This window comes from Zeugodacus cucurbitae, chromosome 3 (assembly GCF_028554725.1).
Source record: "Zeugodacus cucurbitae isolate PBARC_wt_2022May chromosome 3, idZeuCucr1.2, whole genome shotgun sequence".
In the NCBI taxonomy this organism is placed as follows: Eukaryota; Metazoa; Arthropoda; class Insecta; order Diptera; family Tephritidae; genus Zeugodacus; species Zeugodacus cucurbitae.
The window spans coordinates 46,551,818-46,563,693 of NC_071668.1; the positions used below are offsets into that span (position 1 = coordinate 46,551,818).

The window sequence follows — 11,876 nt, forward strand, 5'->3', positions numbered from 1 at the left end:
TATGAGCAGTTCGTAGCTTAAGATTTTCGTCGTAGGAAATCGAATGCACCATTCTGATACCTGCAATATTCGGTATATCCTTCCATTTTCGATATAAAGTTGGAGATATCTCGAAAATTGTATCAGCTCCAATATATAAAATTTTAATTTCAGTAATGTGCTCTTGCGCACAATTGTAAAAAGAGAATGCATCGTTTAAAACGACATTTTTTGTTCTCGTAATTTGCCAGATTTTTCTTTTCACAACTGCCAACTACCATGTGACATTGTAAAATAGTTCCACTCATCCAAGCAATCAACTTATTTTTAAATTGACTACTACCTCCGTCCGAGAAAAGGAAAATACTTTCAAATTCGCCATGCTGTTTTTTTATCTCTTGAATAAGCTTCGTTATGAAAACGTTAACATCGATTTTGCTGTGATTTAAAATATCACTAATTACTGCCAACGACTTAATTTCATTAAACATTCAAGCTACGCAAGTAAAAATGCAAACTTGCTTATAGCTGAAATGTGCGCTTTGAATTTCATTTTGGCACACCAGCCTATAATTTTCCAGGCGTGATATTTTTCCTTACGTTTTCAAAATAATATTGTTGTGCTCGCTTTACAAAGAAATGTTGCTTGAAAATTGGCAGTTAAACTTGTAGTTCATGGAGCAAGTCCGATAACGCAGCAACAGTGCAAGTCAAAATTACACGATCGCCCACTTTCCTCCCGGATTGCCATTTAACATTTGCGTCCATTTTTGACAAGTATTTTAGCGGCACAATATCTTTTACATCTGTTGTACACTTTTCGCAATCGTTTGTCATACAATTTTCATTAGAATATTTGTTTAGAAACAAATCAATACTTACGGTCGCGAACGTACGAAATTTTGAAAATCGAAATAAAAAGTTTGATGCACTGTTTACCTAAAGTAATTTTGTTTTTTGATTAGGGATGCTTAACTTGCTTTAATCGTGTTTTTTTAGGCACCAGTTTGCACTCAATGTGAAGTAATAGCAATAAATTATGTTTTTGGTCGCGAACGTACGGTTAGATCGTAGATAATAAGCAAAATAAAAATTTACCGTTATTCGATTTTTGTTTGGCCCCTTTGCATTTTTCTCTTCTTATTTGGTATTTAATAAAGAGATTTTGTGGAAAAGTACAACCATAACATAAGTTATTCATATAAAATAACTCAAGAGAAAAATTACTTGTAGAGTAGCTCAAAGTAAAAACAATTAAGTTTTCAGGTTTCATAAAATTTAAACATCTTTGTAAAATCTTATTTAAAAAAATTTTATCTTTATTAACATTTTAATTTTTGGTCCTGGTTGACGATTCTGTGGAAATGCTCATATATTATAAAGTGAAGGAATAAGATGGATTACAAAATTGAGTTATATGGGAAGTTGTCGTGGTTGTGAACCGATTACATCCATTTTCCACACGTGTCATCACGGTGTCAAGAAAATATTGTATACCGAATTTCATTGAAATCTGTCGAGTAGTTCCTAAGATATGGTTTTTGACCCATAAGTGGGCGATGCCACGCCCATTTTCTATTATGTAAAAAAATCTGAGTGCAGCTTCTTTCTGCTATTTCTTGTATATAATTTAGTGTTTCTGACGTTTTTCGTTACCTTTGTATGGAAGGTGGGCGTGGTTATTATCCGATTTCAACTATTCGGCTATCATGGTGTGTGGTGGGGTACGTAAGGAAACCGACTGCAGAAAGTTTTTTTTATATAGCTTCATTGGTTTGCGAGATATATACAAAAAACCTATTTGGGGGCGGGTCCACTTCCCCAAAAAATTACATCCAAATATGGCCCTTACTAGGACGATCCTTTGTACCAAATTTTACTTTTATAACTTTATTTATGACTTAGTTATGACACTTTATGTGTTTTCGGTTTTCGTCATTTTGTGGACGTGGTCCGATTTTGCCCAAAGTAATTTTTTCGAAAGCAACCCAAGGAACATGTGTACCAAGTTTCGTCAAGATATCTCAGTTTTTACTCAAGTTATCCGTTGCACGGACGGACAGACAGACATTCGGATTTTGACTCGTCTCGTCACCCTGATCATTTTGATACATATAACACTCATATAACTCGTTTAGTTTTACGACTTAGAAACAACCGTTATGTGAACAAAACTATATTACTATCTTAGTATAAAAATATTGCTTCTGAATTTCCATAGAAAATATGAAAGATTTAAAGATATTTTCTAAGACATTAACTACAGTCTCTGAGTTCCTCAATTTCTTTATATGAGTTATAGTGTGATTACGACAATTTTTAGATGACCTTTTATTATTTTTTTATTATGTTTCCCAAGAAGCTGAACCGTTAAAAGGTGCATTTATTAATAGATCTGATCATTATTTACAACAAAATATACAATGTTATTACATAATATTAACATTATTGCAATAAAAATTCTTTAAAAATTCAAAACCGCTATTATTTTTGTCCCCGAATTCAAAACAGAAATATTTTAACGATTTCGATTTACAGAACATGTTTACAAAACGGTTTGTTTATTTTCGAAAAATGAAAAACGGAAAAATGTTCAGAACATGTTTTGCGATTTGAAAACGGAAAATCAAAAAATTTTGGCCGAAAACGATTTACAGAACACACAATTTGACCCACATATTCGTCATATATATGGTATAAAGTCCATTGAAAGTTTGAAAATCCTAATATTAAGTATGTGGGAGTTAGGTGAAGTTATGACCCGATTTCACGTATTTTTGGCACGGAGACATTATTAAAAGAAAGATATTCCCTTCGAATTTCTTCAAAACATCTGAGGGACTTACCTATATTTTCGGTAAAAAAATATTAGAAGCACTGAGGATATATGGAGCCTTGAAAATGTATGGTTTTTTTAGAAGGGCGATGCTACATTATAGTGTGTATGTAGTATTTGCTCAAAGCTCTGTTCCGATATCTTCACTAGTGCTTACTTTATATATTGTAAAGTAAACAATTTAGGTCGTCTTCAAAGTTCTGGTATATAGAAAGTAGGCGTGGTTGTGAACCGATTTGGCATATTTTCACAACATATCATTGGAATGAACTGTTGTCGTTTATTCGACAGTTACTTACAAATTAACACAAATCATATAAAATACATATACTCGTATACATATAAAAAGTTGCATTAAAAAATTAGGGCATTACTTACTTACTTACACACGTTTGTATATGCATGTATTTATTCATACATATATTAATCCAGTACCTTAAGATGCACAACAAATTATTCACTAAATTATTGCAGCTACATTTGCATACGATTTCGATCACTTCTTATAGACACTTCAATTTGTATTTGCAATATTTTCGATATCCACATTCGTGAGACATTTACACTATAAGCATTTATGTTGTGGTTATTTTTCTATAAAACATCGTTTACATGAAATATTTTGCTTTTTTTCTTCAATCAACGTGTATGGTTTTTCACTAAAATATGTGAATATTACTAAACACAACCGCGTAACAATTTCAAATATGTATATTACAAATTTACTCAAGATTAATGGAAGTACAATGGTTTATGTTCAGTGCCGGAAAATTGTTTGTACGAAAAGTGCATTATGCACCTAAAACTGACGAACGAAATGTCGTAAAACAAATAACCTGACAAAACAAAAAAGAAATAATAACATATTCAGCGAATTTCTGCGTGTAACACATAAAATGAAACTGATAAACAAAATTGTTGACTGAACAGTGTATTGAATTCATTCGTCGTAATTGCATTATTTTCAACATTTTAAAGATTTATAATTCATCTATATCAATCTTTTATTTTCTTTAATTTAATATATTTTATTTAAATTGCCGCTTGTTTAAATCCACGAGCTGCATAATCGGATGGTTGTGTACGGTCCGAAACTTTTGGATATCCCTCATCGCCAGGGTTGCAGACGCGACGTGAAGTGATTACACGCCAGCCTCCTTTCCGTGTCCAGTCCTAAAAGTTACAAAAGTAAAAATGTAGTTAAGATTTGATAAACTATTATAAAAAAAAACAATTTTGATAATCAATTTCAATGGTATATGCATATACAAATATACTTACATTCTGATTATACTTAAAATAGTAAGCACCGGCGTAAATAGCTGCAATGGCCATAGCGAATTTCCCAGTCCAAAAACGTATTGTATACGCGCGTTGTGTACCCTATAAGATATTAATGTTACATGTGTTAAAATCTTGCCTTTCAAGATTTCTATATTTTTCTATTACATAACATTAAACTTTGTTATATATTTCTTGAATTATTGCACATACCAGCACTGGTGTTAGCGCTTCCCCAAGTTTATCTAGAGGGAATCGGTAGAAGCGTTTAATAGGGTTCTGTAATTGTTTTTCCAATTCGGGTACTACGCGAGGCCCATGGTGCAACTCCAAATCTTTCAACCACTGCTTGCGCCATGCTCGTTCATCATTTGACATGCCAATCAAACGCTCTCGCTCACGCACCATGCGCCCTGCAATGGACATGGGCTTCACTCCACCCGTTTCTGAAGCAGCCATTTTTATATCTGAAAGTTTGTGTTTATTAATTGAAAAATAACAATCAATGAAAATAAATTCCCACTTACTATATACTTTCCGACGAGCGAGTAAAAACAATAAAAATTTGATATGACAGCCTACTCTAACAGCTGATTGTCAGAAAAAACCGTATATAAGATAAATGTCAAACGTGATAGATTAGCAGAGAACGTATAATATTTAACGTTCTCTGGATTAGTACATATTTATTTGAAGAGTATAGTAGAAAATATTAAATATGGTATGAAATCGATATATTTATATTTACTAATTATGTTTGGAAATATTATATTTTTATTTAATTATTAGGCCGTCTCATGTTATAATTACAACTTTCATTTCGTACTGTACATCAGTAAGCACACACAAATATTATGGTGTTGTACTACATATATTCTTTATATTTTGCAACACCACAACCCTTAAATGATTTTGACGTTTCTTGTTTTGTAAATTAACGTGCTCCTATTTGGTTCCACACTTTATTAATTTTATATATTAAATTTAAAAATAATGGCTGAAGTTGACGATTTATTTGATTGTTTTAATGAAGATAACGACGAAAGCGTTTCCGCCAATCCAGTTGTAGAGTTAAAAGACATTAAAACAGGAGATTCTTTAGAGGAGAGGTATTTACACTAGCACAATTTTATAAAAACTGTTCACCCAAAACTTTGTGGTTACTTTTTAGGAAAGCTGAAAGCGGAGAAAAGCGTGGATGTGAGGCTATTAAAGCAGACGCAGAAAATGATGAGGCTCCGCAAAAACGTATAAAAGAGACGGAATCCATATTGGACGATATTTGTGTGGACGCCTTACGTTCCCGAATATCAGTGCACGTTATTGAGAGTCCAGAGTCGTGTACACATGAAGTAGCCGTATATCCGGGTCAAGCATATATTCCTCTACAAGCCCAAAATGGACCACCAGCAAAAGAATATCCTTTTGTATTAGATCCTTTTCAAAAAGAAGCAATTCTTTGCATAGATAATCAACAAAGTGTATTAGTGTCTGCGCACACATCTGCTGGCAAAACTGTAGTGGCCGAATATGCTATTGCTAAATCTCTGGGTTGTAAACAGCGTGTAATTTATACCACACCTATTAAAGCGCTTTCTAACCAAAAATATCGAGAGTTCAATGAAGAATTTAAAGATGTTGGTTTGGTAACTGGTGATGTGACGATAAATCCATCAGCTTCTTGCCTTATTATGACAACGGAGATTTTGCGGAATATGTTATATAGAGGAAGTGAGATTATGCGTGAAGTAGGTTGGGTCGTATTCGATGAAATTCATTACATGCGTGACAAAGAAAGAGGTGTAGTGTGGGAGGAAACCTTAATTTTATTGCCCGACAATGTACGCTACGTATTTCTTTCTGCTACTATACCAAATGCTCGCCAATTCGCCGAATGGGTCTGTCATCTTCACAAGCAACCATGCCATGTAGTTTACACAGATTATCGGCCGACGCCGCTGCAACATTACATATTTCCAGCTGGTGGCGACGGTATACATCTCATAGTTGACGAAAAAGGCCAGTTTAAGGAAGATAATTTTACAACAGCCATGGCGGTTTTGCAAAATGCAGGTATGTTTACATTTTTTCAATTAATTAAGTTGCTTTAAAACTGCCAATATTTTATCAGGTGATGCAGCTAAAGGCGATCAAAGAGGAAGAAAAGGTGGTATTCGTGGTGTTGACAGTGGGCAGTCGAATATTTTTAAAATAGTCAAAATGATAATGGAACGGAATTTCGCCCCTGTAATTATCTTTTCATTTAGTAAAAAGGATTGTGAGGTATATGCTATGCAAATGGCAAAGCTGGATTTTAATACTGCCGAAGAGAAAAAACTGGTAGATGAAGTTTTCAATAATGCGATGGATGTACTCTCTGAGGAAGATCGTCAATTGCCGCAAGTTGAAAATGTTTTGCCTTTACTAAAGCGTGGCATTGGTATACATCATGGCGGTCTCTTGCCGATCCTAAAAGAAATTATTGAGATTTTGTTTGGCGAAGGCTTGCTTAAAGCACTTTTTGCTACGGAAACTTTTGCCATGGGTTTGAACATGCCTGCGCGCACAGTACTTTTTACAGCACCACGAAAATTTGATGGTAAAAATTTCAGGTATGTTTTTTCCACATAATTAATGCTTAGTGCAAATGGTTAAATAAATGATTTATTTAATAGGTGGATTTCCTCTGGCGAATACATCCAAATGGCTGGACGTGCTGGTCGACGTGGTCTCGATGATAAAGGTATCGTTATATTAATGATTGACGAGAAAGTGTCACCATCCATCGGTCGCGGAATTGTACAAGGCAAAGCAGATCCCATAAACTCTGCATTTCACTTAACTTACAACATGGTGCTGAATTTGCTGCGTGTCGAAGAAATCAATCCCGAATATATGTTGGAACGTTCATTTTTTCAGTTCCAAAACCAGTCGTCAATACCTGAACTTTACAAACAAGTTCAAGACAAACAAAATGAGTTGGCAAAAATTAAAATCAGCGAAGAACACAGCGTTGCATCCTACCACCATATACGCGAACAACTCGATTCTTATGGCAAACAGTTTAAGCGTTGGATTACAAAACCCGAATATCTGGTGCCTTTCTTACAACCAGGTCGTCTGATAAAAATTCAAAATGAAAAGGACGAATTCGATTGGGGTATTGTCGTGAACTTTAAAAAACAAACAAATAATGCTAAAAATCCTCTGAAAGCAGAAACGGTCGTGGTAGTCGATGTTTTATTGCATGTTACTGAGGATTCGGCAAAGGCCGAAGAGCCAAAACCATGCAAGTCCGGCCAAAAGGGCAATATGGAAGTTGTTCCTGTTCTACATACACTTATATCGCAGATTTCGTCTCTTCGCGTTTATTATCCCAATGACTTGCGTCCGGCGGATAACCGACGAAGTGTGCTGAAAACGATCGCTGAAGTGAAGAAGCGTTTCCCAAAAGGCCCGCCACTGCTCAATCCCATTACTGAAATGAACATAAAAAGTGATGAATTCAAACAGGTTGTGGACTCCATAGATAAGTTCGAAGAGCGTTTGTTCGCACATCCTCTACATAATTCGACTGAATTGGACAAGATTTACGAACGTTATACACAGAAATTGAAGGTGCAGGAAGAACTGAAGGCGGTTAAAACAAAATTGAAGGAAGCACGTAGTTTGCTACAGATGGACGAGCTGAAGCATCGGAAACGTGTACTACGCCGTATGGAGTACTGCACAGCTGCTGATGTAATAGAGTTTAAAGGACGTGTTGCATGCGAATTAAGCTCAGCAGATGAACTTCTTTTAACTGAAATGATATTCAACGGGATATTTAATGAAATTACCACAGCACAGTCAGTTGCATTGCTGTCTTGTTTCGTCTGCGATGAAAAGTCTTCAGAAACTCCCAAGGCAACCGAAGAACTTTCGGGTCCACTGCGTTCAATGCAAGACTTGGCGCGTCGCATTGCAAAAATCTCCACCGAATGCAAATTAAATATGGACGAGGAATCGTACGTGGAAAAATTCAAACCATTTCTTATGGACGTAGTTTTAGCGTGGTGTAAAGGTGCTTCATTTTTGAGCGTCTGCAGAATGACAGACATTTTTGAAGGCTCCATAATTCGATGTATGCGCCGTCTGGAAGAATTATTGCGGCAATTGTGCCAAGCAGCGAAAACAATCGGTAACACAGACTTGGAAAACAAATTCTCTGAAGGTGTGCGCCTGCTCAAAAGGGATATTGTATTCGCCGCTTCATTATATTTATAAATATCAATTTTATGCATAGTAATGTAGTTATTCATAATTTTCAAAAGAGCAAATATGCAATGCATTCATATTATAGATGTTCGTCGATATATGGTACATACATATGTACATAAATAAAAAGCATGACATATGGACATATACTACATTATGTTATTTTATTTTTGGCAAAGATAATCATATGATAGGTTCTTTTACTACAGAAGTATTCTAAATAATTATTGTTGTTTGAGTCTGTTGATCTGTTGAGTGGAAGATTTGAAATTGTCACGATGAGACTTTTTGTATTTTTGTATGAGGAATGTCAATAGCCTCTTAGTTGGCTTCGTTTGGATTGTGGTTTGTAAGGTATAATATAATATATGGAGGATGGAGTCACATGTAGAAGTTCCGTAAGTGAGGAAAGTTTCTGACTTTCATTCACTTGGGATTGGCCAGGAACAATTCTTTTGCATGTGGCTCAAGCAGCTCACGACTTCCGGTCTTAGACCTCTGGGTAGCCAACAGACATCCGTTTGGAGGCGAGCTAAAGTGAGACCGCTTATGCGGTTGTGCGAAAGGTTTGGGACCCACCACATAAAAAAACCCCAATGAAAAGGAAGCAACAGCCTCGGATGAGAGACACCAATTTTGCTGACGACCACTGCAATTGTATAATGGACTACGAATTAAGGGCATGTATCTGGAATGTCCGGACCCTTAACTGGGTAGGTGCCTCTGTCCAGCTGGTTGATGTCTTCATAAGAGTAAAGGCTGACATCACCGCCATCCAAGAAATGCGATGGACGGGACAAGGCCGTAAGAAGGTGGTATATCTACTACAGCCGCCATGTTAAAGAGCGCACATTTGTTGTGGTATTCGTAGTGGGGGAGAGACTCCGTCGTCGGGTCCTGGCATTCACCTCGGTGGATGAACGTCTTGCCACAATCCGCATCAAAGCGATGTTCTTCAACGCTAGGGTAGGTAAAATGGTGTCTTTGGGACAACAGTCGGAAAATTTAGCCTCCATGACGAAACATCGCCAAATGGCATGAGACTGTTCAACTTCGCTGGGGCCCGAAATATACTCGTCTGTAGTACTAGATTCCAGCATAAAAAATCCATCAAGCTGCATGGTTGTTCCCCGATCGAATCACTCTCAACCAGATCTATCATGTTGTGATCGATGGACGACATGTCTCCAGTGTTTTTGATGTGCGTACGTTTAGCGGTCCTAACATCGACTCGGACCACTATCTTGTAGCAGCTAAGATTCGCACCCGCATTTGTGTAGAAAAGCAATATATTAACGAATTTATGTATATTTTTTTAATAATTAGTGTTCAGTACTAATTGTTCGGCTAATAACCGCAATATTTGACTTCTATCCAATTTTATTCCACCCAAAGTGTATTCAACACACTTTGAATACACTTTGATTCCACCAAACTGAAAATATCATTGGCAATCAGCTGTTTAACAGAGTTTATAACTCGCTTTGCTGCCGTCTATCACCTACAAATTTGGATCTCATTAATACCCCTGACAGACGGCGGCATTAATCCGGATTAACTGCGCTTTTAATCCGACACATTTTGATGCGGTTCAGCAACATTGCTAAACATGGCCGCTTTTAACCTATTGTGAATGAAAATACGCAATTCTGACAGCTGTTTTTCAATTAAATGTAAACAAAAGCATACGTATGCAATGAAATTGCTAAATTTTTCTAAAATGGAAGTTCTAATAAAACACTATTTTTTTTAATATTTAGTGATTTTGTACTAATTGTGCGGTTAACAACCGCAATATGTGCTTTCTATCCAATTTTATTTTACCAATATGAAAATATTATTGCCAATCAGCTGTTTAAGGGAGTTTATAACTCGCTTTGTTGCCGTCTGTCACCTACATATTTGCAACTGATTAATACCGCTGACAGACGGCGGCGTTAATTCGGATTAACTGCTTTAATCGGGGTTAATTCGAGAGTTATACGTTAGCGGGCTTGATCCATTAAAAAAAAAAAAAACAAAAAACAGATATATCTGCGCAAATGGCTCATAAATTTACACCAAAGGAAGTGCATGTAAAAATAAGAAACTTGACACAAAAATATAGGTATACTGTGCATCCACATAACCTTTTTAACATTATTAACTTTTGGGAAATTGCAGAGAAGAAAAGAAAAAAGTTGGACGCTCGGAGGACAGCACGTCGGCTTGGAAACATTTTGGTGCGGTTCATCAAATAATGGAACTGTCGGCAGCCAATAATGAAGAAACATATGAATCGTTTACTATGGTAAGCTTGAATTTTACATTTCTTTATCTTATTGATCTTAAAATAATTTCTTCATTAGAACACATCGTCATCAATATCGCTGCCGTTCCCGTCACCAACACTTACAGCATCACCATTGACCCACTCGCCATTGACCCGCTCGCCATTATTGTCACCACTGCATAGTTCCTTAACACCAACTAGAAAGAGGGCAACTAGAAAGAGGGATTATAAGGGTGAACTGTTGAAAGTGGCAAAGGAGCAAAATGAATTGCTGATTGCAGTGGTGAAAGATAACAAAAAACTATCAGAAGCAATTGTTAAAGCCATTGAAGAACAAAATAATACTATGAAGGAGTTCATAGATACTATGAAACGTATTTTAGAAAAGATGTAAATGTTTCTTTTGGTTTTAATGTATGTATACGTTTTTAATGGTGTTTAAATGTATTAAACATGAATTAAAATTAAGTTAAGTTTATGTATATATGTATTAGTAATTAGTTGAACTTAATAATAATATAAATGTATTTAAATTAAGGAAATATAAAATGTATTTGAATACAAATAGCTACCCGATTAACTGCATTCGGACACAGTTGTTGAAATTAAGTATTGGCCTTAATTCCCCCAACCCTGGGTGGTCGTAATAGCTAATAAAGGATAATCTACAGAATGTTACTTTTAAAACATATTCCACATAATAATAATTCCAAACATAAATAAATATAATATTTTTATGTCCAATGAGGTGTTGATGAAACCAAAAATTTTAATTTTTTAAGTTATGTGAAAAGCTTTTACAATTTAAGTAAGAATACGATTAATTACCACATTTGAATTAATTCGTTTTAATATTTATTTTATATTGGCCTTTGCATTATCTGAATGGGTGGAACTATTGTATTGTTCATAAAATGTATATGTGACCTGGTCTACGGAAAGGGGGCTTAGGTGTCAAAAAATCAATTTTCACTTTTTAGTTGATTCGGATGGAAGATGAGATGCTTTTATTTTTAACAGCTGTTTCCCAGAAAACTAGTTTTCGCACGTTAGCTCCCTTTTCGTAGACCAGGTCACATATATGTATGTATGTATATAATATTTGACAGTATTTAAATACCTTTTAAACATTTCTGGACAACAATTCAATATCCTCTTCATTTACCAATTTTTAGTGTTTCTATTCAAAAAGATGGGTTCGTTCTTCAAATACAATCAGCTTCATGTAAAAGATTTTTTTACCGAAACCGA

The 11,876-nt window shown here is 35.4% G+C and overlaps 4 protein-coding genes across 4 annotated transcripts in view; 2 read left to right on the forward strand and 2 right to left on the reverse strand.

Moving 5' to 3' along the window:
* Window positions 1-3,570, reverse strand: part of LOC105217976 (G1/S-specific cyclin-E) — a 42,110-nt gene extending 38,540 nt beyond the window's left edge. The window contains exon 1 of the mRNA XM_054227524.1: window positions 3,194-3,570. The gene's annotated coding sequence lies outside the window, so the exon portion shown is untranslated. The remainder of the gene's footprint in view (window positions 1-3,193) is intronic.
* A 160-nt stretch (window positions 3,571-3,730) lies between these two features.
* LOC105217975 (uncharacterized) lies at window positions 3,731-4,777 on the reverse strand. The gene is made up of 4 exons (XM_054227526.1): window positions 4,624-4,777; window positions 4,310-4,563; window positions 4,097-4,198; window positions 3,731-3,988 (listed from the first exon to the last, which is right to left on the reverse strand). The coding sequence occupies exons 2-4, from the start codon at window positions 4,553-4,555 to the stop codon at window positions 3,848-3,850; spliced, it is 489 nt and encodes a 162-aa protein (XP_054083501.1). The 5' UTR covers window positions 4,556-4,563; window positions 4,624-4,777; the 3' UTR covers window positions 3,731-3,847.
* A 217-nt stretch (window positions 4,778-4,994) lies between these two features.
* Window positions 4,995-8,505, forward strand: LOC105217974 (exosome RNA helicase MTR4). Its single transcript, XM_011193266.3, has 4 exons — window positions 4,995-5,205; window positions 5,268-6,169; window positions 6,228-6,708; window positions 6,772-8,505. The coding sequence occupies exons 1-4, from the start codon at window positions 5,090-5,092 to the stop codon at window positions 8,360-8,362; spliced, it is 3,090 nt and encodes a 1,029-aa protein (XP_011191568.1). The 5' UTR covers window positions 4,995-5,089; the 3' UTR covers window positions 8,363-8,505.
* A 1,536-nt stretch (window positions 8,506-10,041) lies between these two features.
* LOC105217983 (uncharacterized) lies at window positions 10,042-11,123 on the forward strand. Its single transcript, XM_011193289.3, has 3 exons — window positions 10,042-10,460; window positions 10,517-10,643; window positions 10,702-11,123. The coding sequence occupies exons 1-3, from the start codon at window positions 10,396-10,398 to the stop codon at window positions 11,017-11,019; spliced, it is 510 nt and encodes a 169-aa protein (XP_011191591.2). The 5' UTR covers window positions 10,042-10,395; the 3' UTR covers window positions 11,020-11,123.
* The last annotated feature ends 753 nt before the right edge of the window (window positions 11,124-11,876 follow it).

Excerpts from the sequence above, each read along its gene's own strand:
- LOC105217975 (XM_054227526.1), bottom strand. The coding sequence starts at position 4,555 with ATGGCTGCTTCAGAAACGGGTGGAGTGAAGCCCATGTCCATTGCAGGG. Across the intron at positions 4,199-4,309 it reads AAGCGCTAACACCAGTGCTG|GGTACACAACGCGCGTATAC; the intron begins GTATGTGCAATA and ends AATATCTTATAG. Across the intron at positions 3,989-4,096 it reads ATTTTAAGTATAATCAGAAT|GACTGGACACGGAAAGGAGG; the intron begins GTAAGTATATTT and ends TGTAACTTTTAG.
- LOC105217974 (XM_011193266.3), top strand. The coding sequence starts at position 5,090 with ATGGCTGAAGTTGACGATTTATTTGATTGTTTTAATGAAGATAACGAC. Across the intron at positions 6,170-6,227 it reads GGCGGTTTTGCAAAATGCAG|GTGATGCAGCTAAAGGCGAT; the intron begins GTATGTTTACAT and ends ATATTTTATCAG. Across the intron at positions 6,709-6,771 it reads TTTGATGGTAAAAATTTCAG|GTGGATTTCCTCTGGCGAAT; the intron begins GTATGTTTTTTC and ends TTTATTTAATAG.
- LOC105217983 (XM_011193289.3), top strand. The coding sequence starts at position 10,396 with ATGGCTCATAAATTTACACCAAAGGAAGTGCATGTAAAAATAAGAAAC. Across the intron at positions 10,461-10,516 it reads AACTTGACACAAAAATATAG|AGAAGAAAAGAAAAAAGTTG; the intron begins GTATACTGTGCA and ends GGGAAATTGCAG. Across the intron at positions 10,644-10,701 it reads CATATGAATCGTTTACTATG|AACACATCGTCATCAATATC; the intron begins GTAAGCTTGAAT and ends TTTCTTCATTAG.